The sequence below is a fragment of the Anolis sagrei genome, chromosome 2 (assembly GCF_037176765.1).
Source record: "Anolis sagrei isolate rAnoSag1 chromosome 2, rAnoSag1.mat, whole genome shotgun sequence".
Taxonomy (NCBI): Eukaryota; Metazoa; Chordata; class Lepidosauria; order Squamata; family Dactyloidae; genus Anolis; species Anolis sagrei.
Genome location: NC_090022.1, coordinates 118570481 through 118583932, shown reverse-complemented (window position 1 = coordinate 118583932; position 13452 = coordinate 118570481). Strand labels below are relative to the sequence as shown.

The 13452-nt window shown below is 38.9% G+C and overlaps 1 protein-coding gene across 2 annotated transcripts in view; it reads left to right on the top strand.

The window, feature by feature from the left end:
* Positions 1-35: 35 nt before the first annotated feature.
* Positions 36-13452, top strand: part of ACOX1 (acyl-CoA oxidase 1) — a 32707-nt gene continuing 19290 nt past the window's right edge. The window contains exons 1-3 of one of the 2 annotated variants that reach the window (XM_060764646.2): positions 36-259; positions 3451-3610; positions 10524-10690. In XM_060764646.2, the coding sequence (XP_060620629.2) occupies positions 139-259; positions 3451-3610; positions 10524-10690 (448 nt within the window). In that variant the 5' untranslated portion in view covers positions 36-138. The remainder of the gene's footprint in view (positions 260-3450; positions 3611-10523; positions 10691-13452) is intronic. The other variant, XM_060764647.2, reaches the window with a different exon arrangement.

Sequence of the window (13452 nt, the reverse complement as noted above, 5' to 3'; positions counted from 1 at the left end):
GGAAGCGTTCACCACACGTCACGTGAGGGGCGAGTGGGCGTGGCGGGCCATCTCCCTCCCGGAAGCCCTTTGCCCTCGCGCCAGCCAGTGTTACCCCCCTTCCTCCCTTGGCCTGTCCGTTGCTCTCCTTCCTGGGCCATGGCTGCCGGCATGAACCCAGACCTGCGCAAGGAGCGCGGCTCGGGCTCTTTCAAGACGGAGCTCCTCACCAACCTCCTGGACGGGGGCGTCGAGCGGACCCGGCGCCGCAAGGAGATCGGTGAGAGCAGAGGGAGACGGAGGGAGGGAGGGAGGGAGGGAGGGAAGGAAGGGGGGAAAGGAGGAGGATCGGTCGGAAGGGTCCGTGGGGACAGTCGTATCCAACCTGTGGCCCTCCCCCCAGGTGTTTGGGACTCAGGCGTTCAGGCATTCTGGGAGCTGAAGTCCAAAACACTTGGAGGGAGGGCCACAGGTTGGGCACCATTAGGTAAGAAGGAGAGAAGGAAGGAAGGAGGATTGGTTGAACATGGGAAGAAGGGAAGAGTTAGTTGGAAGATGGGAAGGGAGGAAAGAAGATTGAAAGGAAGAAACAAATCGTGGGTTGGAAGGAGAAGAGGTTGGGAGGAAGATCGAAAGGAGCAAGAGAAGGCTGCAGGCAACCTTTCCTTCCAATCAACTCTTAATTCCTTCCTTCCAACCTACCTTCCTTCCTTCTGACCTTCCCTCCCTGTTACCCAGTGTTCTCAACCTGCGGGTCCCTAGATGTTTTGGCCTACAACTCCCAGAAATCCTAACAGCTGGTAAACTGGCTGGGATTTCTGGGAGTTGTAGGCCAAAACAACTGGAGACCCACAGGTTGAGAACCACTGGGTAACAGGGAGGGAAGGTCAGAAGGAAGGAAGGTAGATTGGAAGGAAGGAATTAAGAGTTGATTGGAAGGAAAGAAGGTTGGAGAAGGGAAGAAGAGAAAATTGGAAAGTACAAGTGGTTGGAAGGAAGGAAGGAAAATAGGCTGGAACCAGAGAAGGTTTGAAGATCAAGTCGGGCTGCTGTCGATAAAATCTCAATAAAATAGTGAAGAGTAGAGACATCAGACTGGCAACAAAGATCCGCATAGTTAAAGCAATGGTATTCCCCGTAGTCAGCTAAGGATGTGAGAGCTGGACCATAGGGAAGGCTGAGCGAAGGAAGATAGATGCTTTTGAACTGTGGTGTTGAAGGAAAGTTTTGCGAGTGCCTTGGACCGCCAGAAGATACAACCAGTCCGCACTCCAGTAAGTAAAGCCCGACTGCTCACTGGAGGGAAGGATATTAGAGACATAGTTGAAGTACTTTGGCCACATAATGAGAAGACAGGAAAGCTTAGAGAAGACAGTGATGCTGGGGAAAATGGAAGGAAAAAGGAAGAAGGGCCGACCAAGGGCAAGATGGATGGATGGCATCCTTGAAATGACTGGCTTGACTCTGAAGGAGCTGGCAGTGGTGACGGCCAACAGGGAGTTCTGGCGTGGGCTGGTCCATGAGGTCTCGAATAGTCAGAAGCAACTGAACGAATAAACAACAACGGGCTGCTGTGGTTTTTAGTTTTAAATGGGTTTTTATGAATTTTAACTGAGTTTTTTTAATGCAGTTATATTTAATTCTGTTTTAAGGTTTATATATTTGTAAATTGTATCAAAATACTTTTACTGTAAGCTGCTTTGAGTTTCCTTGTGGAGAGAAAAACAGGATATGCTTTTCTTGCACGGCAGGGGGTTCGACTAGATGGCCCATGTGGTCTCTTCCAACTCTATTATTCTATAAATAAACATTATTATTATTATTATTATTATTATTATTATTATTACAAGGTAGGAAGGATAGAAAATTGGTTGAAATGGTGAAGGTTGAAAGGAATGAAGAGTAGGTTGGAAGAGTTGGAAGGAAGTTTGGTTGGAGGGAAGGAAGATTTGTTGGAAAGTAGAGTGAGGAAAAGTTGGAAGAAAGATTGGTTGGAATGATGGCAGTTAGAAAGGCTGAAGTGAGGAAAGAATGGAAGTACGCTCATTGGAAAGAAGGCTGGAGGGTGGATCCTGCCTTGATGGGAACCCTGTTTTTTCATGTCTCCCTCTGTTTCTTGCACCAAATAACTACTTGCTGTGAGAGATGAATCAGGGCATTTCCTGCCTCCATTCCAGATAAACATGTGAAAGAGTTTTGTGGTTTTTAAAAATTATTTAAAATTTCATAATATGTCTATAAATAGCCATCCTCACAGAATGCCTCCTCACTCATGTTTTTAAAATATGGGTTCTGATCAATCACCTTATTTGATACCTAAACTTTTCCTAAAGAATGAGACTCAAGGTGGATTATGGAATAAAAGAAAGACAAGTAAAATCACATATAGCTAAAAAACATACAGAAAGTTAAGATTAAAATTATGCTAAACTACCCACAGAATTAAAACCATTGAATACGTTAGTGCAAAAGTATAGATTAAAAACAAGACTACATTAAAATAGAAACTCTGTTATATAAAACATCTCTCATCAAGCTTCCTTTGGAAGAAGCTTTCCTTCCAGAATAACAGCTGGCTATATACTGTTTCTTAAGGTACTGTGTTTAAAATAAGTATACTGTATGTCAAGTGACTAACAGTCTTTAATGACCAGCAGAATCTTTAATGACCTAAACAGGTAAATGGTTGTCATCACCCCTTATTACTAATTGTGTTTTAAAGTTCATTGTGAGGAGGGATTTGATTCTGGCCTGCACCTGTTCTCTTAACCCTTTTACTGAATTATGCTTTGTGAATAGGGGAATGGGGAATCTTACCAGATTAAGGCTGCAATAAGGTTTTATCAGGTGACTAAGCTGGCTGTGAAAAGACCTTCAGTGAGTTTGCCTGGGAAATAAATACCTATTGCGTTCAATGGAATTGTTGCTTTTCCTACTTCATTGTGGCTGATGAGGTACTTAGGGAAAGTTTCAGTTGTGTTTCCTTTTACTACATCTGCACACCTTTAGACAGTTCTGCTTTACTTGATAACTTGCCATTATTACAACCCTGTTCCCACCCCCACCCCCGTCGCCGCCATTTTATAACCCCCTTTCTCTAATACGAGAGTAGTGTTGAAAGTATCTTACGTTTTGCTGATCCACAGTTACTCTGTGAGTGTAGTTCAAGGAGGCATTTTTTTAAGGCTGAAGAAGAAATGTATGTCCTAAAAACCCTAAAGATACCAAATCCCATTTGATCTTGGAAACTAAGCATGATTGTCCTTGCTTTGTACTTGAATTATAGACCACCGACGAATAACAGGTCTATAGGCCATATTTCACAAAAAGAAACCGGCAAAACCACTTCTGAGTCTTCCATGCTTCAGGAAGCCCTTCAGAATTTATAGTGTCAACTTAAAGGCAGGCATACAGAGAAACTTGTTTTTAGTTAAACACTGATTTTCTATTTCTATTTCTCTGTCATTACAGAAGCACTTGTTATAAATGACCCAGATTTTGCACATGAGGATGTAAATTTCCTCTCCCGCAGTCAGCGCTATGAAGAAGCTATCAAAAAGAGTGCTCTTATGGTGATGAAGCTCAGAGAATATGGAATTGCAGATCCAGAAGAGATCTACTGGTTTAAAAGGTACTTGAATACAGTGCAGGATACATGAAATGATTTACATTATCCGCTCCACTGGTGTTTCATTATTTATTTATTCTGTGCTTCTAGTTTTCAATGAAGGGTAAAACAATTGTATAAAGAACTGATTTGTAGACCGTCTCTGAATAAATACTCTCGGGAAAGAGATACAACTTCAGTTTTCCTTTATAGTGGAAAGTGTAGCAATAAATGTCTTTTGGTGCCAATATGTTTCCTAAACTGTCTACCAGTATTAAAAAACTCTAAAATCAGGACATTAAATAAAGAGGAACACTCAAAAAACAGGGGAATTCCTGACATGAAACAATCAGGGCCAGCTAACACCTCCCAACAAAGGATTCCCCTGGGCAGGAAGTAGACAAGCTTTGAAGCTGCAGGGCTATTCAATGCTAATCAAAGCAGCCAATTGCAACATTCACACCTGCCTCAAACAGACAAGAGTTCTTCTCCCACCCTGGACATTCCACAGATATATAAATCTCACTTACCTAATTTCCAACTAACCTCACAAAACCTCTGAGAATGCCTGCCATAGATCTGGGTGAAACATTAGGAGAGAATGCTTCTGGGACATGGCCATACAGCCCAGAAAACTCACAGCAACCCAGTAATTCTGGCCTTTGACAACACGTTTCCTAAAGTTTGAAACTAACTCTTGTTACCCACAAAGAGCTATTGAGGGGATACCACTTTTCTGGAATGCCTATACTGCCATCGGGATTTATATTCAAATTATATATAGTGATTTTCTTGATATATTTCTATTTTTCCTCCACTTCCCCTTTCCTGCCTCTAGAAAAGCCTTTTGTATTTGTTGTAAAATTTTAAGTATAATGGATTGAGTATTCAATTAATCTGTATTTAATCAGTGGTGTTATTGAAACTCAAAACATGTTTACAGCTTGGGGATATTGCCAGCCAGACATAAATTTAATTGTTAGTGTTGAGTGACTTTTGAACACATTAAATAAATGTGGTTTAGTACCAGTTTGCCAGATGTTTTGCTTGCTGCTTGAATACTGTTTAGCACATATTTTTTTAAAAGGAGAGGATGAACCTTTTCTCTGAAATATAATTGACTCATTGGTCCATTTAATATTCAGTACTCTTTTTTCTATTTAGTTCAGTAAATATAGCAAAAATTATTTTAAAATTAGTATAATTGCAAAAACAATTATTTTAAGGGCAACATCCAAACTAGCATGTGAAAGAATATAGCATAAATTGCAGCACTCAGTTCTTTTGTATTATTCTCATTCCAACTTGTCGTGCTAGTCTGTTTAGTAGAGAAAGTTGTTAGATTTAACCAAGCAGGTCTATTGACTGCGCTATTATGCATAATGCCTCAATGCCAGTAATCACCAATTCATATCCAAATAAATAAAGACATCCAGTACAACCAGCCCTCCAGTTTCACTAGAATGAGAGATACAAGACTTCCCATCACAACCCCCGGGGGTTGAGAAGGGCGGGGTACAAATATCTGAAATAATGTGAAAGAGCTTCATAAAATGTTTTCTTTTTCACCTGTGGGAATATATCTCTAGTAATTTTTAGGTCCTGCAGCACAGCTCTGAGTAACTTATTCCAGAAGCTGGCCATGGAATCACACTGTTGACCATAGAGTTATAGTAGAGGAACTAGAGAATCCTAGAGAAAAGCATTTTAGTCAAATCTACGAATTATCAAATCTGCAAAAGTCAAACCGACAAATGTCAATGGAGAGCTGTATATAGATCCTATGTTACATTTTGAACTCTTCCAACTTTTATGCCTACATTTCTAGAAGAGCATTCACTACAAAGTGACATAGAAGTGCATCTGGCTATCTTCTACTGACACTAAAGATGAGCAGCAAACTTATGTAATGTTTCTATATTTGGGAAAAATGAATTTACTTTAAAAAAATCAAATCCATTTAGCCCATAATACAAGGCTAAGCAACTGTAGCCTTCCAGTTGTTGCTGACCTACAATTCCCATTAGTCGTAGGCAACATCACAAATGGTCAAGGTTGATTTGAATTGCATCCTTTCTGTAGAAACAGGTACCAAGTGGCCTTTCTTACTTGTGTGCTTCTATTCATGATGTACTGAGGTGCCTTACTTAGTACTTAGTGTCTTGTTCCCTACTATCTTTGTTTATATTTTAAATTGTTTTTTAAGTTATGCTAACCATTTGTTTAACTTTATTTTTGAAAATCAGATTATGTGAAGGGTGTGTTTGTTATGTTCCCAAATGAAACAAACTTTGCGATGTAAAGCTGTGTCAAGCATCTTGTGAGTGGTACTTCTGAACTGCACTGTTCTCTTGCCTGAATGTCTTTGCATCTCTGAGCTGGCCTCTGGTTTAAAGGGCCAGCACACAGCCAATAATGCAGCGCTGGACAGGAGGGCCTGACTGGTTGGTTCTCGTGCTCCTGTGCCAGAGTGCCACAAATCGTTGTGTAACAAGCTGCCTGTCTGACTACCTGCCCCAAACATTCCAGATCAGGAAAAGAGTGTTAAGATGTCAGGATCCTACATAGCAAATATTAGACCCAGTTGAGACTTTACCTATTTTGAAGCTGTGAGAGATTTCCTACCTAGTTCAACTGGAATGGAAGCCCTTATTTTTCTCTTTGTTATTTCACCCGGCTGGCACTAAGACTGCCACATGAAACTTTGGACTTCAGAAATACCATCCTGCCATGGGTTGATGATATCTCTTTTGTGCTTGTGGCATATTGTAATCTCACAAGCATTATCTAATCAATCCTATGTATCAAGGAGGAAAGGGTCTTTCTGTGGCTAGAAAATGCAGTCATGCTTTTCTTCCTCGGTTACATAGCTAAAGGCTCTTTAGTAAGAGTTGTGAAATACCAGCATTTTATAACCCTGTGCCATACAGTACTCTGTTAAGCTGATATAATATCTGTAACCTGGGTTTTGTCATTCAGTATCTCACGAGCTGTTAATAAGTATCAATTTTAAAGCTCTCCTGTCCTGGACTGTGTATGGAACGTGTTTTCCTTGAACTACACAATGGAGAGGTTACTAACTTTCATGTTAAGTAAGAAAAGTTTCCTCTCTCCTCTGTAATTGTGGCAGGATGGGTAGAAGTTCAATAAACACACTATAAATGGGGCAAAAGTCATGTGGGTGGAGCTCCAGCTTCTTCCATGCAACTTGATGACAGGCTGGTTCTGTGTGTGGATAAAGAGGAAAGTGGAAAGCTGGACCTAGACTTTGCCATTGGATCTGTTCCATCACCTTGTCAGCTGCTTTTCTCTGATCGCCTGTATGCTAAAGGTATCAAAGGATGTTACTGAATCCTGCACTTTAAGCATTCATTCAATTGAGATGGGAAAATAGTTTAGAAATCCAGTGCCTACCACAAAACCTTTTCAACTTCATTCGGATTTCTTCTTATTTTCTTAAATAATTACTGAAAACTCTCTTTAAAATTTCAATATATTTAACCAGTGTCAAGTTAGAACTGCAGAGGACAAATAAGTTAAACGCACTCGCTGGGAGTGTAGCATGTTCACTCTTGCCTGTCCTCCCTCCCCAAGCCGTTTTTCTCTTTACATCCTGGCATATTAGGCTCCACTGAGCACACTGCCTTCTCAGAAAGTATATCTAGTTGTTCTCTCCAAATTCAAGAAGGACATTTACAACATAGTAAACTAGTGATGAAGTGAATCTTTTCCTATGGCATAGTGCAAGAACTCAATGTCACCTATGAAGTTAGTCCACAGAAGGTTAATCCACAGACAAATTGTAAATAATATGGAATTTATACCCACAAGGTGCAGTAGTAACTGGTGATTGGTTAGGTTGCTGTCTTTCTTGTTCAGGTAGATAAAGTTATTTGGGCATAGGCCAGTGAAAGATGACACTGCACAAATCTTTTCTGTACAGAGACTGTGCACGTCTGAGTGCCAAATGCTGGGAGCAAACAGTTAGAAGGCCAGCTGGTTACACATATAGACCTTTGGACGAATGAACCATGGCCTAATCCAGCAAGGGCAGTTATATAAAGTGTCCCAAAGTTCTAGTGGAATAATAAAAGGCACTGTCTCACCCGGTTGCTTTTTCTTAATTACAGAACCACCTTTGATACTTCCCGAATAGATAAAGATGTTCATAGGATGCAATCCTGTCTTAACCACACATTGTTATAGTATATATTTAATAATGATTTATCTGTTTTAAAATATATATTTCAACAGGTCTGAAAATCCCAATTGTGTGCTGCTGAATTCTGAACACATGGAATAAATCATGAGCTCAGATTGAATCCAGTTCAGGAATTGTCTAAACATTTTCTTTTTTAACATTTATAATCCTCATTTTTAGTTATCTAGAAGATTCCAAATATAGCCACTCATAAACTACAATTCCTGGTTCAGACATATCAGTACAAGAAAATGTAATAATAATAACTTTATTCTTGGATCCTGCTACCATCTCCCCAAAGGGACTTGAGGCAGCTTACACAAGGCACAAGGTGTCTAAAACAAGACATGAAATAAAGCACAATATAAAATTCAGTTGAATAAAACACATAAGCATGTCACAAAGCATAAAACTCAGAATAAAACAGCACTCATCCATTAGTGGTGATAGCTAATGTAAACATGGCCAGGCTGTAAACAATAGGGCCAGGGAATGGGAAAAGTACAGAGCTGTGACCAGATTGTAAGCCAAGAAAATCCATGATTTGTGGCTTGTACCTGGCTGACATACCATGAATGTGTGAATGTGTGAATGTGTGAGATTGACATCTATCCAGGTATTTTCCTGCCTTTCTGCCAAACCAGGACTCTAGACATATAGTTAAAATATACAAAACTAAGAATATTAATAACAGAATGAAAACCATCCCACCAAGGTGATCCAGAGAGACACAATGGTCTATAGTGTCAAATATAGATAAGAGGTATAGCAGAAACAACAGTTTCTGTAGTAGCTCATCTGCCAAGGGAGCCAGATTGAAATGGATCCAGATAATCAGTCTCAGAAGCTCCTAGAGCTGGGATTAATTCATTACTTTCATTAGCAACCATTAAATTCATTTTTTTCAAGACAGTAACTTTATATTCAGCTTGCTTGTGATGGAAATTTAAATGTAGATTCTTTTAAGAAAAAAAGTTCTAATTGGTTTCATTTTTAAAATAATTGATTTACATTAGGCCCAAGCATTCGTCTGGAGCCAGATGAGCAACTAACTGATCTGGTAATCTTTCTGCCCAGAAATCATTGTTAAATTTAATGACTAACTAGATGGCTCTTACCACATGTGGACTACCATATCAAAGGTGTATTTGTGAATTGTAAAGTTGTTGTGTGACTAGGTGACCTGTTGGGTCCCGACTTCTTCAAGGCATAAACTAATCCAAGGCAGTTCTGTAGGGTTTCTTAGTAAGAATACTTGTATCCTCTCATTTTAAGATTACAACAGAAATTATTGCAGTTAGCTGTTAGGCCTATTGGTTTTTAGTACAGGTGCCAAATTATGCAAGAAAGTAGTCTTTGCCTCTTCATCACATTATTTTCAATTTGCCCTCCTGTTTTTCCATAGTATCAACCAGCACACTGCTCTGGTACTGTACTTTACCACCTTATTGTATGGGTAGGTGTGAGTGGCATGAACATTTTAAAATATTTTAAAAATCTTCTAACACTCTTCTTCACTTTCTTTCTGCTTCAAACTTTGAAACTTCTAATTGGTTAGATAATGAATATGCTCACATTCAGTCAGAATCTGCTTGTTTTGGTGGGTGGGAATGGTTTTAGACTATGGTTCTCAATCTGTGGGTCCCCAGATATTTTGGCCTTCAACGCCCAGAAATCCTAACATCTGGTAAACTGGCTGGGGTTTCTGGGAGTTGTAGGACAAAACACCTGGGGACACACAGTTTGAGAACCACTGATCTTAGATGTGTGTCAGTTTCTTGGTATCAAAGTTGCTTTTACGAAAAGAATTGGAGATGAAATACAGATGACTGAGATTTTCTGTGTTTCATGTCACCCTTCCCAGTCATCTGCAAAAGCGACTGATGCCTCTTTGGCTGGTTAAGGCAGAGTCACCAGAGTCTAGTGGAACACTAAAAAACAACAACAACAACATTTTTTCTATTGCAGTAATTTACCATATCATAGGCCAGATGATGTGTTAATTACTAATGATAACCCATTTTAGTTACTTTTTTAAAACATCCCTTAAATAGAAAAGGGTCAAATATTTGTTTTATGACCCAAAATGTTTTATCAGTAAGGAGTAAAGGTCATTAATCATAAAATCTCTCACAAACTATGATATGTTAATACGGGTCGATTTCTTTCTTTTTTTAAGAGCCAGAAAACTAAACCTTGTTGATAAGTTCAATCTGAAACTAGATTGCTCTAGTGACATACTTTTGTTATCCCCACCTCTGGCCATTAAGTTTCTCTTTCCTTATTACTTTTACTGCCCATACCTTCCCATTTTCTTTACTCTCTTAGCATTAGTGTCAGAACATCTGTATGAATTCCAACACTTCCTAATGTGAGAAAACACAATTTATAGAACGGTGTAGAATTTGAATCTTGAGGGGACTGTGGCAAATGATTATACTTTGCCTTTAAATATAACTTGACTGTAGCTATTTTTTTTATAAATGCATGATTAATATTAATATGTATTCTTTACATTTTTATATCATATTAAAATGATTTTGTGCACCATTACACAGCAATTTGGTTATGCCTTTGTTGTCATGGTTACTGTGGTGTCTGAAATCTTAAGATGTGGAAAAAAAGACGTAAGTATTGTAATCCATTTCTGTGAATGTCTGCAGAAAAATGGAAGTCTGTTGTAGCCCAGCAAAGTAATGGTGAAAACCTGACCAGTCATCTCTCTTTCTCCCATAGTGTATGCACGGGCATGCCCAAACCTATTTTGCCAATTGATCTACACTACAGCATGTTTACAAACGCCTTAGAGAACCAGTGCAGTGATACTCAGCAAGAGAAATGGCTGCCCCTGGCCTCTCGATTCCAGATAATCGGCACCTACGCTCAGACTGAAATGGGGCATGGTTAGTCCTTTCCAGAGACTTATGGGTGACCCTGTGTGGTGTGAGCCCTCCCTTACAGTGATTTTTAGGGTAGAATGCAAAGATTTACTAGATCTAAATTTCAGTTTCTCCGCATTTGACTGTCTTGGCTCCAGGTAGTGGTACACACACAGTTGTGCTGTTTGCACACCCAAAGGCACCTCCTGGGTATCTGCTGGTTTTATTTCCTTGCTGTCAGCACATGAACAATATCAGGCCAAATACTACAGCTTGATAATATTGGCTTTTTGGATTTGGCATCCCCAAGCCAGCATTGGTGAATTCTGAAAACATAGCTCAAAAAGTAATAATATTTCCCATGCTCAAAATTGTTCCAAAGATTGCTAAAAATCAGTTTCAGCAATTTGTTTAGTGAGTTTAGCTTTCCTTCTGAATTTAGGAAATATTGACCAATAGTATTGCAGTGTTGTATTTCCAAATTCCTAGATCAACATCACTTTAATCACATATGAATGAAAAGTTGAATCACGTGTTGTAAACTGCATTGATTTAAATTGCATACTTGAAATACGGTGGAAGTGGAAGTGCATAAAATGAAAGAAGGCCAAGCACATAGCTATCTGAATACTACACTTGGAAGAAGAAGAAATACATGTACATCCCTTTGCGATATCTGTGTGAGGCACAGCAGCACATGTGGCACACCGAGCATTGGGTGGTGATCTCTAAGATTGTCTGCCGGACAAATTAATTGATCGAGGTGTGATTTTCTGTACAGAGTTAACTGGATAATACAAGCCTCTCTACGTCTATGAAGAGTTAAGATGTTGGTTTTTCCTGTGTCTACTAAGACAGCCATTCGTTGTGTCTACCATTCAACCACACTCAATATTTGTTTGGATGAACAACTTTTTTCAAGTACATGACTGAAATGAACATATCAAGTGATTTGGGAGGCGCTGAACAGACTGTGCTCTGATGCTAAGAGGTGGAGAGCCAATCTTAAGAAATGTCCATGACATTAGAGTGTGAAGAAGAACAAACCACAGGCCACTTGCTACAATAAAGCCACATGCACAATGGAGAACCTTCTTACAGCAACCAGAGGCAATCAAAGTGGCCAGATTCTGTCAAAGGAAATTTAGCATAATGCCAAGTTTTGGGGATTTTTTTAAACTTTGTGGATTTTTTATGTATTATAATTTATTCGCTTCTGACATGATAAATAAATAAAGCATGGAATAAATTGAGACTGAAGCCCACATTAAGCATCTGATTGGTTTCTTTTTTCATGTAATTGTTCAAAGCACTTGTCTCTCTTACTTATGCTAACAGCCTACATAAATATCATGAAGATATCTAAGACTAATGGCTTAATCTAGGATCCTTTAATGCTGTGCTGGATTTTAGAGAAAACATGGATTCTCCCAAATGAGAAGGAAAAGCCTGTGGTTTCTAGTTTGTCAGCAATTAACCCTGAAGAATGGTGAATCAAGAATAGTGGGCTATGTGGTGAATTCACTGTTTTTAACTGTCATAAGTTTTTCTTTGGTGAAGATAAACACATAGTCCCTTTTATCTACTTCACATCATTATTTGAACGTAATTGCCAAATGGAACATCCTGGGACTAAGCCCATGGAGTACCTTGCTTGTCTTTCCCTTTCCTTCCAACTTTGTGACAATGATTTATTTTGTGCATGCTGTTCCTTACTAACAATACTACAGTCTCATTTAACCAGTTACTAATGATAAATTAATCATGCTGATACTTTCACAGTTGTGAGTATTGGTGTAGTACTGTAACTCAGACTTTCTTTTTCTTATGATTCTTCAGGGGCATATGTGAGCTAGAATTCTGTTTAGTGTTCAGTTGTTTTGGATTTCTTTGCTCTACTGAAAAATCTGCTTTGAATAATAAGATAATAATAATAATAATAATAATAATAATAATAATAATACTCTTTGCTCATTTTCTCATTTCAAATTATAAAGGCAAGGGTTTTTACATTGACTACAAGATTGCTAGATCCCAGAATAGATTATATTCTTCACTCCAGGCCTGTGCTTGGGCTACACATCAGTTGTATAGATCTTCTGCCCTCTTGGAAACACTTCTTACATGCCATTTTGATACTGTTTTGCTTCTCACTTTTGAAGACATGCAGTGTGTGGTGAATTTGTATTTGTTATTTTTATAAAAATAGAAAGAAATTAGAGATACTGGCTAATATCCTGTATGTTTTTTATGTTTACGATTATAGTACTATTGCCACAATCAGAAAAGGTCAACAGCTAGCAATCATACCGAGTGCTGGAGGTCTGTTCCACTCGTGATTGGAGGGCACCACTGATTGTGGATTGGAGATAGGCTTCCATTGTTCACTGCAGCCACTGGCTGTTGAGAAACGCTTGAGGAACTGAGTCATGAGAGTATTTGGAGCTATGTCTTCATACCTATGACTCTGATGTAGGATCTCAAACTTTTTCTTAATTATAAGATATATTGTAATATGCCTCCATTCACTATTAAGCGTACTTTGAATTGGTTGGAAAAGCTGCGTTTTTTTCAGTCTGTTACCATACAATCTGTTCCTATCACAGTAGGCAGGATTTCAGTTTTTTCATTGGCTTAATTTTCATAGACGAAGACTACTCCAACTAGTTGTAATGTGTTAGCAAGAAATAATAATGCAACTACTACTAGAGTGGCCATCACTATTGGCCTTTGAATAGAGGGAGATTTTACTATCAGCCTAGAAATACTGTCTGCCTCTCAGGAGC